At 42.6% G+C, this 15,876-nt stretch overlaps 1 protein-coding gene across 2 annotated transcripts; it reads left to right on the top strand.

Annotated features, from left to right (window-relative positions):
* Window positions 1–3,034: 3,034 nt before the first annotated feature.
* spp1 (secreted phosphoprotein 1) lies at window positions 3,035–11,865 on the top strand. 2 transcript variants are annotated; one of them, XM_034896810.1, is made up of 8 exons: window positions 3,035–3,160; window positions 6,682–6,743; window positions 6,872–6,916; window positions 6,998–7,072; window positions 7,449–7,520; window positions 7,983–8,114; window positions 8,994–9,332; window positions 11,109–11,865. In XM_034896810.1, exons 2-8 carry the CDS (start codon window positions 6,690–6,692, stop codon window positions 11,481–11,483), a joined length of 1,092 nt encoding a protein of 363 aa, XP_034752701.1. In that variant the 5' UTR covers window positions 3,035–3,160; window positions 6,682–6,689; the 3' UTR covers window positions 11,484–11,865. The 2 variants fall into 2 exon arrangements, with proteins under 2 accessions (XP_034752701.1, XP_034752700.1); XM_034896809.1 differs by having other exon boundaries at window positions 8,994–9,338.
* The last annotated feature ends 4,011 nt before the right edge of the window (window positions 11,866–15,876 follow it).

Raw genomic sequence — 15,876 nt, 5'->3', positions numbered from 1 at the left:
CAGTTTCTTGATCATAAATCTCAAATTATATAGGAATGTGTGTGTCTAGTTTAGTGTATTGGTGCACTTAGATGTAAACAACTCTGTGTGTGTGTATACAGTGTGTATCATCAGACAGACTTTACGAGCCAATCATGTTTAATGATTGTGTAGTCTCAACATCACTCCAAGCATAAAATCCAAATTACAAGAGAATTCTGAGAATGTGTGTCTGTCTGGATACAACCCACTTAACTTCCCTCCCCTCAGTCAACATTTTGACTCTAAGCCAGCAGGATGTGAAACATAATGGTTTTGAAGGTATCCAAGGTAAAACTCGGCAGAGAGTACCTCAGTACATTACTAATAACTTGCGCTGTAACAATATGGAAAATAAAACCGAAATTGCGAGGCTGTGTCGCGGAGTGAGAAGACCGAATCGCGGCACACCCGTTCCACCTCCCAGAGTTATCCTTCTCGTCCAGATCCAATGCTACCACAGCTTTAAATTACTATTGGTCTTTTTGGTGCCTTATTCCTGTGTTGTCTGGTAAATTTAGCTTACTGTACAGATGGCTTAAAGAGAAAGGGGGGCGGGGGGGGGACTGATAACGCTAAAGGAGGTGAAGCTAACATTACGAGTAGCCGTTGTTCTGACTCGAGTGTCTGGGCCTGTTTCCCAATGGTTCTTTAAACTGCCGTTAGCGTCCTTAGCACAGGAGTTAAGTGCTGACCGGGATGGCTGCTAGCTGGCTGGGGGCTGACTGTGGATGTGTCCTCGGGGTTGTAATGATAGTGGATGGCTGCTAGCTGGCTGGGGGCTGACTGTGGATGTGTCCTCGGGGCTGTTTTCAGCTCTCATCCCGACTGAAGCCTTACAGACGGCAAAAGACGGGTTGGCTAGCTAGCTGAATTACCATTATATTAGTTGTCTATCTATACACTAAAAATAAATGAGCGTGTTGAACGGTTTCGTAATGTTATGTTAGCCAACAAGAATAAGCTAAAATTATATACCAAGCACATTAGCATTAGCTACTTCTCAACCAGCACTTTTACCATAGGCAATTTACCATTACGTTACATAACATTCTTGGTGTTGGATCGATCAATATTGAAATCAATCAATATAAATGAACAGGGTCTCCGTTGTATGACTGTGTTACAAAGTGGGATTTAATCCGCAATGTAATGTCATGTGGCAGACATTTTTTATCAAGGTTTGTATCAAATCGTGGGTCAAAAATTGTGATACGAACCGAACCCTGGGTTGGGTGTATCGTTACAGCCCTAATAACGACCTGTTAATCTTGTGAAATACGGATGATTGGTCAGGTGCCTTTGTTGTTGTTATTGATGCCAAAGGTTTTTTTTAGCTTCATATAACACGCTTTACCTAAACACGCTTGGTCAGGACTACTGGCGTCCCTTTTGACAAGCTTGGTTGGAACTATTGGCATCTCTTTTGATGAGCTTGGTCGGGACTATTGGCGTTCTTTTTGACAAGCTTGGTCGGGACTATTGGCGTCTCTTTCAATGAGCTTGGTTGGGACTAATGCCGTCCATTTTGACAAGCTTGGTCGGGACTATCGGAGTTCTTTTTGACAAGCTTGGTCGGGACTATTGGAGTTCTTTTTGACAAGCTTGGTTGGAACTATTGGCATCTCTTTTGATGAGCTTGGTCGGGACTATTGGCGTCTCTTTTGATGAGCTTGGTCGGGACTATTGGAGTTCTTTTTGACAAGCTTGGTCGGGACTGTTGGCGTCTTTTTTGATGAGGTTGGTCGGGACTATTGGAGTCTCTTTTGATGAGCTTTGTAACGACTATTGGCGTCTCTTTTCTTACGGTTCTGTGACACGTTGGAACGGATCGGTTGGGACAAAGGAAAGGTTGCTGGTGGGCTTACGGTTCCCTGACACACGGCAATACCTGGACGGTTAAGGACCCAAGTGGGATACGACCGCCGCTCTCCTGGTTGAAAGTCCTGTGTTGGACCCATTCATCCTGACAATCTCCCTACGCGGAATTTCCATCTTATAAACTACTTGCTAAACCACGTCTAGATGCTGCTCTCCCCGGTACGTTCTACACACGCCGAACTGTGCTTTTTCGGTTGCATCAAATGCGGACAGCCGCTGTCCAAACGTCTTCGGAATGAGAGCGGATTGTGAAAAATTTAGTCAGTGACCTAAACCAGGTATTATAGTATTACGTAACTTGATTACTTTTCCGTTACATTTGCTTTACCTCAATACTAGTCTCGCTTTGCCAGACCTTCCTCCACAGCACTGCGGAGAAGGGTCTGGCTAGTCCACATAGCATTCTGGGATGGGAGAAAAATCTGCTCTGGTTCATTGGGATTTATTTAAACCAATTGTCTTGGGCGGTGCTAAGTGCCATATGCAGCAATGGGACACACACTCTAAACATTTACAGAAAGTTACTCACACTTCTTAAAAAAACACAACATAGACTGTATACACATATACAGACAAATGAGTCTGGTGTCACAGACAAATTCTCAATTATCCACAGAAACCTCAGTCAGATGATTTGTTTCTGTCTGTGAGGAAGCTGAATCATTGTCATACCACCCGTCACTATATGATGCTGTTGTTTCCCAGAGCCTGTCACTACATGTCCTTAAATTAACTTGTGTGTGTGTGCATGTGTGTGTCTGTGAAGGAGAGAGGCAAAAAAAGTACATTCACATGCCTCTGTCTGGGCTGTAATTGTCTCCATGTCTTTATTTATGTATTTGTCTTTGCATTGTGTGTGTGTGTGTGTGTGTGTGTGTGTGTGTGTGTGTGTGTGTGTGTGTGTGTGTGTGTGTGTGTGTGTGTGTGTGTGTGTGTATGTGTGTGTGTGTGTGTGTGTGTGTGTGTGTGTGCGCGCGCGCCCCACACCACCACAGCACCAACCACAGGAAGAGTGGGAGAGAGACGAGAGGTGGACCACGGAGCGGTTAAACTCATGACATCACAAGCTCCAAGCTGATTGGCTGCTGCCCGAGGCTAGAGGGTTTATAAGCCAACCAGGAGCCTCGGCAATAGCAGCAGCAGCATCACTGAGCAGTGAACAACATCCAGGGAAACCCAGGAGCTAAACTAAAGGCAAAGCACGTCTGTCTGTTTCTGCTCCTCAATCTGCAGCCACTGAACTCCTGAAGCTTCAAACAAGGTCAGAATCAACACGTGACGATGTAATATTTGTATAAGCTACAGGAAATAGACTTAGTTCAGCCTAAGAAGTCAGAATTCTTTTTTTCATGCATTTGAAATAGAGTACCAAAAATGGACTTGCCAAAAGTATGTGGTTTTCATGGTTTGGCCAGGGCCTCTTAGTTCCATTGAAGCAAAGTTTTAATGCTACATCATGAAGTAAGATTTTAGACTAATAGTGTGATTCAGTCTTTGTGGCAACAGTTTGGAGAAGGCCTTTTGTACAAAGGTAGTTCTTTAAATAAATGGTTGCATGGCGGACTGGCCTGCAAAGAGCTGTGAGCCAGACCTTATCACTCAACATCAGTGTTGGACTTCACTAATGCACTTGAATGGGAGCAGATCCCTGCAGCCAGGTTCCAACACCTTGTAGAAAGCCAGACCAGGACAATGCTGGCTGACAGAGCAGCAGATTAACGCCTACGGTGTTAGAATGACATGTTATGTTAACTATCACACATGGTGACCATGTTGGGTCATTTTTTGTTATGGATTTCATCTTCCATGTTTGTAAAAAGAAGCCCTCAAAATGTTACTTTTAGAAGCAAAACAACTCGCAACTTTATTTTGACTGATTTTCATACACACGTGTACATTACCAGGAATTAAAAGTCAATTTAGAACTTGTGGAGCAACATAAGGGTTTAGTTATCCCCCATAAAAGCTCTGCAGTTCATTGCAGTTAATTATGAGTTCTTTTTTAAGACTTTACAGTGGTGGTGGTGTGCCTGTGATTGTTTGGAGGTGAAGCTGGGGGCGGCTGCATTTGATTGGCTGATTTGTAACACAGTGAAGCAAGGAGGGGGAAGATGTGGGTAGCAGGGAAGTCATTTCTTGATGTTACATGACCAGTTCCTAACCACGCTGAGTAAACACACTGACAACACACACATCCTGATTAACTTCCAGCTCAGTTAAACCTGCTTTTAACTGAAGAGCTGAAGAGAGAGAGGCATGCTGGTAGTCGAGCGGCTGAGTCTCAAAGTCGCTGATAGACTCGCAACCTCACCACGACGACTAGACTCCAGGAAGTTAATGTCCTTCGCAACGAAAAAGTATGACCCGGTAGCTTTGGAATGGCAGGTTGACGTATTTCGTTACTTTTAGGACGTTTTCCCCCTTGTCTTTATGCTAAGCTAAGCTAACTCCCATGCTAGCTTTAGCTTTTTATTTACTGCATTATGAGACTCAATCATCTCATACAGCTTTTGCAAACAAATTGAACAAGAACATTTCCGAAAATGTCAAACTATTCTCCACCCCTAACCACTATAGTTACGTGTCTAACCCCAACCCCAAAACCAGTTCTTATCTCAACCCTGAAACAAAAACTGAACCTTCAAACAGCGCTTGGACGAAGTGAGGACCAGACAAAAAGTCCATTCTATCAAGGTTCTGGAACGTAAATTGGCCATCTTAAAGAAAGATGTACAGAAATACACACACACACATACAGTCATATGGCCGTCTATCATGTCTCTGCTGCACTGTGGCTTTCCAGTTATAACTGGTTAAATTACACAGTATAGCAAGAGTCCATCATTATAGATAGATGCAGACACTATGACTGCACCTCCACGGCATACACAAAAAGAAAAGTTTGTATAAGGGAGGGGAACAGAGAGGCATTGAAAGGTTTTTTAAGCTGCTGTTAACAAGGTTTAATACTTGCAGTGAAAGAGGGATGCTAAATATTGACATTTTTGCAGATATTTCACTGTAAATGTCTCCTTCAGACTGCGACTGTCAACACATCCCGAGACCAAAACCAACCAAGAACTCATCCCACTACCAAATATTGTCTCTGTCCATGAAGACTGACATGTCTTATTCATCTGTTCCATTAAGCTGAAAACTATTAATACAAGAGTTAAAAACAGACCAATGTTCTTTCATTACCAAGAACACACCATCTAGTTTATTTGGTCCCACATACATCGTCCTGCTGCTGGATATACTTACATGTACTAGGGCCGTGGTTCTCAATCTTTTTCAAATAATCGCCCTCCTTTGAAAATTTTTGGAACCCTTAAACAACAAAAAGCCAATGTAAAGCAGTAAATACAGCCCTGCACCATCAGTGTCTCTGATTTACTAAACAACAACATAGTGGGCCCTATTGTTCAACCGGCGTCTATTTCCCGTCCAGCGCCAACGTCGTTTAAATAACAAAAACAACAGCGCTCATCTCTGCGCCCATTGGTGTTGGTCTTACAGGGAGGTGTGTTCAGGTGCATTCTGGGCGTATTGCTATCCTGAGGCAGCAGGATGTGATTGTGCCATCGACCAACCTTAACCTGGTCTTAAGTCAATAGCGCAGCATTTCATTGTAATTTTAACAGCAAATTAGTAAATTAACAGTAAACATGAAAAATATTACCGTGCAAATCGGCCATGATAATAGCAACGCACCAGGGTACAAACGCACCTGACTTTTAAAGGGAATGGGAGATGACAATCTGATTGGTTGGTTGCATGCTACGCCAAAAACACACCTATGAGTTAATGAAGACACTAAGTCCAACCCTGTTGAACCATGCGCCTGGCACACTAATACTTAAAAACCCAATATGCTATTTCAAATGTTTAGAATCCATTACTATTCTTTCATTGTTGTAGTATAATTGTTTTAGAATTATGCATAAAACAATCATATGTACTCCCTGTAGTACTCCAAAGTATCCCTAGTGTTATAAGCCTAATAAGCCCTTTTGGGAAACAATGTACAGCACCAAGTTCCCGACAAATATACTACTTCCTGCTGTTTTCTCAATGCTAGTTTACATTTTGCGTTATTTCCCAATGCTGATGGACATAACCATGGCAGCACATGCAGATTTCTTTCCTAAGGCCTAAAAAGAAGAAACAGTAGCTCAATTTAATCTATTACAAGAAAGCATCTCACAAGGTGTTCTGCAAAGTGATGATGGAAATGTAAACTAGACTCACACGGTAGTAACTCGAAATGTTAAATGCATCACTTCCTTAAATATTTTAAGGCCAAACACCCACATTCATCTCCTTCATACCTGTTATTTTCTCACATCTTCTGGACCCAAATCAGCCAGAAACATCCTGTCTCGTAGTTGAAAACTATGTGATTTTCGGCCTCTGATGACAGGACGTTTTCACTGTATCGAAACAGAGTTGTCAAGGCCACACAACCCCTCGCTTAGGTCTGTAATTAAAGACTTAATGACTTCCTGTGAACTACCAAGGCCCCAGGAAGTGCCACTGCTAGTTAACAGGCACATGCCCATGCAGCCTCCATTTTTAGGAAGGAATCTTGGTTTTCCCGAGGAGACTAGCAGCTTGTTTTCACTTTGACAAGGCATTGTGTTTCCTGTGAAGTTACGGCCTCCGCACGGGTATTTTTGGTGCCGCACGTTCTCTGTGCATCATTATGTTTTATTGTTTTGGACGATGATGTGTTATTGTGGGACTTCAAACTGTGTGTTTCTGGTTTTTGCCCCCGTCCAGACACAGAAATGAAAGTGGCCGTTATTTTCGTTCTGCTCTTCGCCACAGTCCTCTGCCGGCCGGTGAGTCATGTCCCCGGTTCACAACTGTTGCAGACTTGAGAACAGAAGTGTTGTCCTCAGATTATATTCAACTTTAGATGTGGTTCCTTTTTGAGTCAATTTCTATAATAGCTTTGTTTGCTTTTTAGGCAAGAAAGGTTTCTGTCAGCAGTTCAGAGAGCTCCGAGGAAGCGGTGAGTATCTGGACAGAGACAGAGACAGAGAAAGAGAGACAGAATTTCCACTTTGACTGATGTTTGGTTTGTTGTCCACAGGTGAGACGGCCAGCAGCTCCAGCCCTCAGAAAACAGGCTCTAGATCGTCCTCAGAACCGTGCAGCTCCTGTGCAGGTAAAATATCAGTATCAAAGGTTTTTTGTGCCCTTGTGTTCTCCTCTTCTCTTGTAATGTTTCATTGATGATGTCATCATATTGGATGAAATGTGTAACAGAAATTCTGGGTTACAAACTGAAGGTGTGGAGCTTGAAAAATGTGGCATTGTGGAGGCAGGGACCGTTGAAAGAGACTTGAGTTGCATTATGGGAAATGGAGGTGATCCAGTGACCAGTCAGGATTTTTTGGGGGTTTAATCTGTGTCTGGTACAAAAACCCTGAAAGACAACACAATAAAAAATGTAAACAAAGATCATCAATACATCATACTGAGGCCCTGTCTGTGACGTAAATGAAGCTTCATCACATTATTGTGTCTCTCGTACGTTGCAGAGCATTGTTGCAGAAGCAGCAGCTGCTGCTGCCAGCTCGGACGAGAGCCCAGACGGCTCAGACGAAGAAGAGGTGGGACATTTATTAGATCAGGGGTCCTTTAACTGAGAGAGAGACGGACCAGTGACCCCCTACTACATATATTGTATAAAACAAAGTTGCACAATAAACCGGGCCTACAACTATGTGCAGGGCCTTCATACCTTTTTTGCATAGAATACTAAGCTATAAAAGAGCCTGCTACAAATTTCATAAATCATGTTTTAATGTGAAACGTGCGGTACATATAGCATGGTGAACCCTTAGAATGAACTGTGTATGTGGACGGCTATCTTACCATAGCAGTGGGGATTTATGTTTGCTAATAATAAGTTAAATGACTGTTAAGACTTATATTTTTGAAAAGAACATTCTACCATTGCAATAATTTGGAGGTCCCCTTGCACTGACTCTGAGGACCCCCCTAGGGGACCCAGACCCACTGTTAAAGATCCCTGCATTAGATCAATCATTGTGTTTGAATGATCTCTACAGCAGGCGGCAGCAAAGGCTTTCATGGAGATCACGTCTGACAACACAGACACAACTTCGTCCCCAGATACAGCCACTGTCAACGATGAAGACGACGACGATGATGATGATGATGATGATGACACAGAGGAGAGTGTGAGTGAAACACCAATAACAGATCTGGCAACATAAAGAGCGTAAAGGCTATTTTCTGGATGTTAGTGAACAGGATTGGCAACTGAAACTGTAAATAAGCCTCAGTTATTAAAAATGAAGCAGCAAAAAATGAGACCTGAATGGTTTCCACTGTAAGTGTTATTCAATTTAAGATTTAGAATATGTTGCAGAAGGCAGTAGGCTACCCACTTTGAGACAACTTTGATGTAACTTGGACAGATGTTAGAGGTTTCTGATCTGTGATAGTTTGTGTATGGTATAACGTATTAAATTTACCATAACTATAGATGCGCTCAGGCTCACCGGCAGAAACATATGTGTGGTAATTAAAAAAACTATCTTCAATTGGGGTAAGGGGTAGGAGGACAACAGGTAACGATTATTACAACTACAAATCAACCAACCAACAAATAGGCAACCAACTGAAGACAAAAAAGAAGTACTCCTGAATTAGTCACAATTCATAACTGTCAATAAAATACAGACACAATAGAATATTAGTCTCGAACCTGAGTGCAACCCCTCAAATGTTGTAGACTTGCTATCATATTGGTCTCACGTTTACATATTTTTCATGGTAATTTTAATTTTTTTAACACTTTTTTCAGTCAGATGTTGACTTTACTTTGGACAGAACTAGTAGCTAATGCTACTTAAGCTAACGAGCTTGTAGTTTAGTGCCAGACTAAATCTAGTCGAATATTTGTCAAAAAGCTAACTCAGAAAATAGGATTGTCAGGGACGACATGAGCCACACAGATGGGGAAATCCATAGGAAGGTACAGGCAGGGCATGTCTGACTAGATGCTCCCAACACTAACTCTCTGACAGCTCACCTCACCACCTCTGTGTCTCCAGGAATCCAACAACGATGAATCTAGCGACAGCTCAGAGTCGGGCGAGTCCTCCACCCCCGCCACCGCCACCGACACCCCCGTGGTCGTGACAGAGGAACCCGTGGCTGCAACCACTCCCGAGCCCATCGTGCCTTCCATCGTCACCGACACAGATGCAGGCCGCGGCGACAGCTTGGGAGGCTACCCCAGCGACTACAAGTCCATCGTCTACGTGGAGGACAAATCCTACCAAAAGGTCCCTTCTCCCTACAAGTCCTACGAGTTTGTCGGCACGGGGAAGAAGATGGCCTACGACATGACAGAGGGCAATGAGGTGGAGAAGTCCCTGACAGTGTACAAGGTACAGGTTAGTTTGAGTTTCCTAACAGCATAAAGACCTTTTCACACTAGCTAAGTTTCCATCCACTTGTCAATCGAATTAACTGAAGTTCGGTAAAAACAACTCATGTGAATAAAGCTGGTGAAAGCGTGTTTCCATCCAACGGCTTTAAAGCCAATAAAAACCTGTGGTGATGATGTCACATGCTGTTTTACAACCAAATTGGTACATGGAATTGATTTTGATTCAAGCTAACATTTGCAAACAAAGTTTTTCTAGACAAAATGGATCGCGTCGTCTATCAACAAATGATCAATATTGGACAAGTTGTGCCAGATGATAGCAACATAGAAAACAACGCTATCCACACATTTCTATGACGATGCGGATGTCACTTGCCATTTATTGTCCCTCCAGCACCGCTGCAAGACTCTTTCTTGAGACATGTCTTGCGGTTTGAGCGTCATCCTTTTACTCCGGTGGACGTCCCACGGCTTGTCCCAACCTTTGTCGGCCATTTCCTTTGCGAGTTCCCGATATATGAAATTCAAAATGTCTCTCGTCTCCTTGTCCGTCCACTGACATCTGTCTTTGTTGACATCCACCAAGTATGCAAACAGAGAGGAAATACTGGACGGAAACTGCAACCATACAAGGACTTAAACTTGATTGCAGTTCATTATTTATTCGGCCAATACCTTTACTGTTTATTGCAGAAGCCGTCTATCCGACCAAACGTATTTCCTTTGTGTCAATATTCATGAAATTCCATCGGATTTTACTGTTTCCACAAGGTATTTTTCATTCGATTTACTTAATTCGGATAAAAACTTGTGGATGGAAACATAGCTACTGGGAGCGATTGCCGGGACTCTGACAGGCGACGCGACGAACGATCGCAATCCCATGATACAGTTGGTCACACACACATGCCCGAGCGCTGCCAGATAGGAATTGTGTGGAACTTTTTCAGTAAGCAAATAAATGAATCCAAGACTGGATTTATCGGGCAACGTCCGTTATTATTCCGATGCTAATTTCTCTAACTTTAGCTTTAAACAATCGGTGGTTAGAAAAGACTAGTATCGCTACAATTTGTTGTAAATAGACACGTGATTAGGGAAATATGATCCCACAGTCAGCTAATCTCATTCAGTTGTATGGCAGGTACACAGTAGTGCCCCGAAACCCCATGGTTACCAGCAGTGTTGCCACAGTTACATGAATTGTCCTCATACTTATAGCAGACTCAGGATTTATAGCAACTGATTAACGTCAGACAATCTACTTCCTGTTTACACCTTCACTCGCATGCCCAGTGTATGTGATTGGTCATGAGATTCGTTCTGCTACTGGGGCCAGATGTCTTCTGTGAACAGATAATTTTTATTTCAAAACACTGCTTGAAAATGTAGTAAGGACGTAGCCTATATTATTATGTATCCTACTGCAGTTCTAGGCAAGACCAGCTCTTCAACAGCATTTGCATGCCACGGTTGGCTGGGCGTCCATGCTCACGCGAGTTACGGGCACCAATTGGTTCCTGTCCTTGATCAATAAGCTATCCTAACTAAAGACAATGCCTAACCCCAACCAATCTGGCAGCTTCATAGGGAGGGTTTATAACTGCAGTTGGACCCATAAGATCCCACCATTACCATGCTGTTAACAACAGACCGAACCAGAGCCAGTGTCTAAAAACTCCACAAACCCTTAACACACCGTACTGGATTCTTCTGTTCTCACAAACAAATCATAGACATTAATGCCCCCGTCCCTCCTCTGTCTCACCCCCAGGCTCTTCAGGTCCACTCTGACCTGTTGGAGGAGGACACCAGCACCCCTGAGGTAGAGAGCCAGGGCCTGGACGCTTCCTCTGGCACCTCTCAGGATCAGAAACTTAGCCCCCGCCAGGCCGCCCTGCCAGAGGAGGAGGAGAGCGCTAGCACCACCGAGAGCTCCAGCACCCCAGAGGAAGACGAAAGCGCCAGCAATAGCGCCAGCGCCAGCCAGGAGTCGGAGGACGAGGACAGCCAGAGCAGCGAGGAGGCCACGGCCACACCCGGAGCTGCTGACAGCGAATCCGATGAGAGTGCTGGGAGCGATTCAGATGAGGAGGGGGCGGGACCTGACACCACCACAGACATGCCGGTGGTCATCACGGCCAAATAAGCACCGCCCATCCAGGGAATAGACTGGACGCTGGTGTCAGATAGAGTCACAAAAGAGCACACGCGGCATCCAGGCGCAAATATTCCACTGTAGGGCCAAATAGGGACAGCCAAGACTTCATTAATTGATTTCAATGTGTTCAAACAATATTTTTGTGATTATTTGTGCACCTTTTGGAAAGCAAAAATGCTTTTCCTTTTGGATTGTATTTAAATAAACCAATAACCCCTGCACCCTGTGGTCTGGTTGCCCTGGTAAATCCCATGTTTGACCCCAAAGGGGAAAAGCGGTCACATTGCTAACTGCAACGGGAGGTGGACATTTGCCCCCCCTCTCTCCCCTTAATGGCAGGATGAGACGTCATAACTGGGAAAGAACAAAGTTGAGTCCTGATATCTAAACTAAAACTGCATTTAACGGCAATTTGCAAACTTACATTTTTTTGTGCTTATAAAAAAGACTGAAAATAGCACAGTTTATTTAAATACTCATAATCATTTCTAGCATAACACAATTTAAACTTGACATTAGGCCATACGTTTGCAGGCTGTGTGGCTTAGCTTTGTTGCTCGCTCGCTATTATCAAAACTTCTGGTGTAGATAAAAGGTTGAGAGAAACTCTGTTACAGGGTTTAGTCCGGTATAGATGCAGTACACACACACACACACACACACACACACACACACACACACACACAAATTTGCAGTTCCTACCTACACTACATGTTGTTTGTTCCATGTTTTTTTACTGTAATGTATCATATTGTACCATTTCTTAAATATTAATAAAGTTCTTTTTCATAAAAAGAAGACGCTGGTTGTTTACATTTGTTTTAGATGGAAAGACAGGAAGGGCAGAAAAGATAGATATGGAATAAGTAAGGGAGTCAATGAATTACATAACTTAATTGCTATTAATTGCATGATTGTTCATAGTAAAATGGGATTAATCTCACTTTTATAATCTTTTTCATGTACTTTGAAAGGGATATTTTTCAAGTTGTGATGCTCAAGTTGTATTTGAGAGTTGAAGTCTTCTGTTGGAACATTGAATGAACTGAACAAGTTGCTAAATTTGGAATAAGCAAAATAGTTGTCATCGCTTTAATTTTGACAGTCCTAATAATAAAAATGACATATGGTGGTCTACCAAACAACAATACACAATTCAACAAGGAGAGACATGTTTGCAGATATGCGAATAAGATTTATTTTACAGCTCAAATAAAATGTACAAAGTCTTTGGCAATTAGACTCCATTGCTATATTAATCTTTCGCACATATAAATGGGGGTAGAGAACCATCAGACCCCCCCCGATGGAATCTTCATTGGTTGCCTGGCAACATCGCTGCGGCAGTAAGACAGTCAGCTATTGTACCTAGTACGATTGTATAGACTGTATATTAATGGACAGAGCATGTCCATGGGTTTGTGGAGATCTGCTAGGAGTCGTCGAGTGGAGCCATGCTAGTTACGGATGTGATGATTTTAGATGAGAGGCAGGAGAAACGGAGGAGAAAGGGAGGAGCTGCTTGCACTCTACATTATGTAACACACTTTCACTGGCAATTACATCATAGCCACGCCCTGAAACTCTCCCTGCTTTATCGCCAATTTGAAAATCAAAAAGATCATAATTCCAAAAAGGACATTATTCTGTGTCGCAAAAGTGTTAAAAATAGCGATTGAAAGCCATAAACTCATGAAAATGTTTGATGAGGTAATAAATCAAGTGAGAAGTGGATCACTTTATCAAAGACTTCTACAGAAACCAAACCTCCTTTTGCAACTGCATGTGTCTCCCCCTGCAGGAATTCATATAGAATGCACGTTTAAGGAGTCTCCCCCTGCAAGAATTCAGATAGAATGCAGGTTTAACGAGTCTCCCCCTGCAGGAATTCAGATAGAATGCACGTTTAAGGAGTCTCCCCCTGCAGGAATTCAGATAGAATGCACGTTTAAGGAGTCTCCCCTTGCAGGAATTCAGATAGAATGCAGGTTTAACGAGTCTCCCCCTGCAGGAATTCAGATAGAATGCAGGTTTAAGGAGTCTCCCCCTGCTTTTTTTGCGTTAAGTGTTTTAGAATGTCCCCCTAGGCTGCCTGCACTCGCAGCCCATTCCTCTTATGTATTAGTTTTTTTGTTGCAGCCCTAACCGTCCTCTATATTCATACAGTCCACTTACTTGCAGAGTACAGCCGGGTTATTATGACGTAGCGATGTCTTGACTACGGGGGGGCCACCTTGTTAAAACAAAAAACTGTTCTCGTACACTTCAGTCAGTTGTGCTGAAGGAAGTCCCGTGACATGCGGTTCAACATAGGATCTCTCCACCTAGTCCTAGGTCTTCCCCGAGGCCTCCTCTCAGCTGGACATGCCTGGAACACCTCCCTAGGGAGGCCCCCAGGAGGCATCCTTACCAGATGCCCGGATCACATCAACTGGCTCCTTTCGACGCGAAGAAGCAGCGGCTCTACTCGGAGCTGCTCTCGGGTGACTGAGCATCTCACCCTATCTCTAAGGGAGAAGCCAACCCCCCTCCTGAGGAGACCCATTTCGGCCGCTTGTACCCTGGTACCACATAGCATGGTGCTACATTGATAAAACTGACTTGACTGTATCAGAAAGCTTTGTAAAAGAGGAGATTTGTGCTGAAACTCCAGGGCTGAAAACAAGTCCCACTCGGCCGTGTTGGAAAATCAAAAATACTGCAGTGAATCATATGTTCTCCCTGATATCAAAGGCTATACCTCACACAACTGGAAATGTTATAATCCATTTGGCTTATTTGTGTATGACTCAAATTAATTTTGCCTAACACCTACAATAACTATTTTGGAATCTAACCTTTTGATCCCAGTTTGAGTTTTAGGGGTGTGTGTATCTTGCATTTGGTTTTATTGGTATATTATTTTCATGGTTTTGTGGATTTGCGGTGTTTTTTGTGATCAAATATTTTTTCATTGGGACGTAAGATTTTTTTTTAACAATGGAAACACTTTTTTTCTGGTAAAACAGGACCTACACGTACAACTTCTGACATTCATTAGAAAGTTGTGGTAGTGAATAACAAGTATTCTGAAAAACGGGTAGCTCAAATCAACAATCTGATTGGTTCATAGCCATGATATTATAATAACCACATACAATTGCTATGATTGGAATTTCTTTGAACAAGAATATCACTCCACGTCTGAGAAAAAAAAGTACCCCTTAAGTATCCGTTAAGTATATTCCATATTTACAATACTTTCCCCTCTTTACCTTGCTGTCAGACAGCCCTATCCGACGGGGAACTGAAGCTGTTATCTATGCTCTCTTTAAAACCACCAGACTCTATTGATAAAAACAGCAATTTTACCTTGCAGAAAACAGGAGTTGAACTTCTACTGCTGCCTCAATCAGTTAGTTTTTATTATTGAGTGCCTATCCTAACCAATAAGCTGCTAGTATCAAACATAGGCTGTCAGTTAAATGGCGTTTTGAGCTAACATTAGCATTTGAACAATCAGAGATAGCTAAAACATTTTTTAAATGATTCCCATCTTCTGTTATTGTTTGTAATGAGAAAAGTTTATTAATTCATGGATTTCACAAATTTCAATATGACACGTTATGCCGTAAACCGATTCAATCTGAGCATGCGTGACTCAAATCTGCACTCAACGGGGATTGACAGCCTATAGAAACTATCTTAAATCTGTGTGATTCTTCAGTTACGGACCACAGAGAGTCAAACAGCCTTAAATTTGTGGTCAGAGACGGACACCACACTGGGAAAAGAAGAAGCATTTTGCTGGAGAGTGTGAAAAAACATGAGAGATCGTTATGGCAGAGCTTAAAAAAAAGTATAATAATAATGGTATAATCACAATATACCAAGGCCTGTCATGAGCCATTGCTTAAACATTAGTCGGATGGACATATACGGTATCTATTCCAGAGCAGGCCCAATTCAAGAGCTGCACACAAGGCTGCACAGACACGTGGACATTGTTCACCTTGTTCTGCAACCATATGTTATCATTTATCATGATGAAGTAGGGAACTAACTAGTGAAGGACTGACATTCTTAAATTCTAAGACAGTGGTACAGCTTAATGTGACTTTTGTCGAACTAGCCAACATCCCAAACAAACAAAATTGCAATTTTGTTGTGTTGCAATGAAACAAATGCATTGAATATATAGCATCTTGTTATCTTACGTGTTCCAATCAGGATATCATAAAAATATTGAAAGTTATACTAGGTTAAGTTACAATTGATGCTTTCTGTCCAAACTTGACCCACAAGTCAAAGACTGGGTCTACTGCAGACCTCTATAGGCAGAAATGTTCAGGCAACAAGCAAAATGAGAGGGATTTTGGCAGAAATATCCCATTACAGCAAA

The sequence above is a fragment of the Etheostoma cragini genome, chromosome 16, assembly GCF_013103735.1.
Source record: "Etheostoma cragini isolate CJK2018 chromosome 16, CSU_Ecrag_1.0, whole genome shotgun sequence".
Lineage (NCBI taxonomy): Eukaryota > Metazoa > Chordata > Actinopteri > Perciformes > Percidae > Etheostoma > Etheostoma cragini.
This window is presented reverse-complemented; position numbering and strand designations above follow the sequence as displayed.

Bases quoted from the DNA above. Each gene is read 5' to 3' on its own strand.
- spp1 (XM_034896809.1), top strand. From the start codon at position 6,690: ATGAAAGTGGCCGTTATTTTCGTTCTGCTCTTCGCCACAGTCCTCTGC. The intron at 7,073-7,448 runs GTAAAATATCAG...CGTACGTTGCAG, and splicing joins ACCGTGCAGCTCCTGTGCAG to AGCATTGTTGCAGAAGCAGC. The intron at 9,339-11,108 runs GTTAGTTTGAGT...TCTCACCCCCAG, and splicing joins TGACAGTGTACAAGGTACAG to GCTCTTCAGGTCCACTCTGA.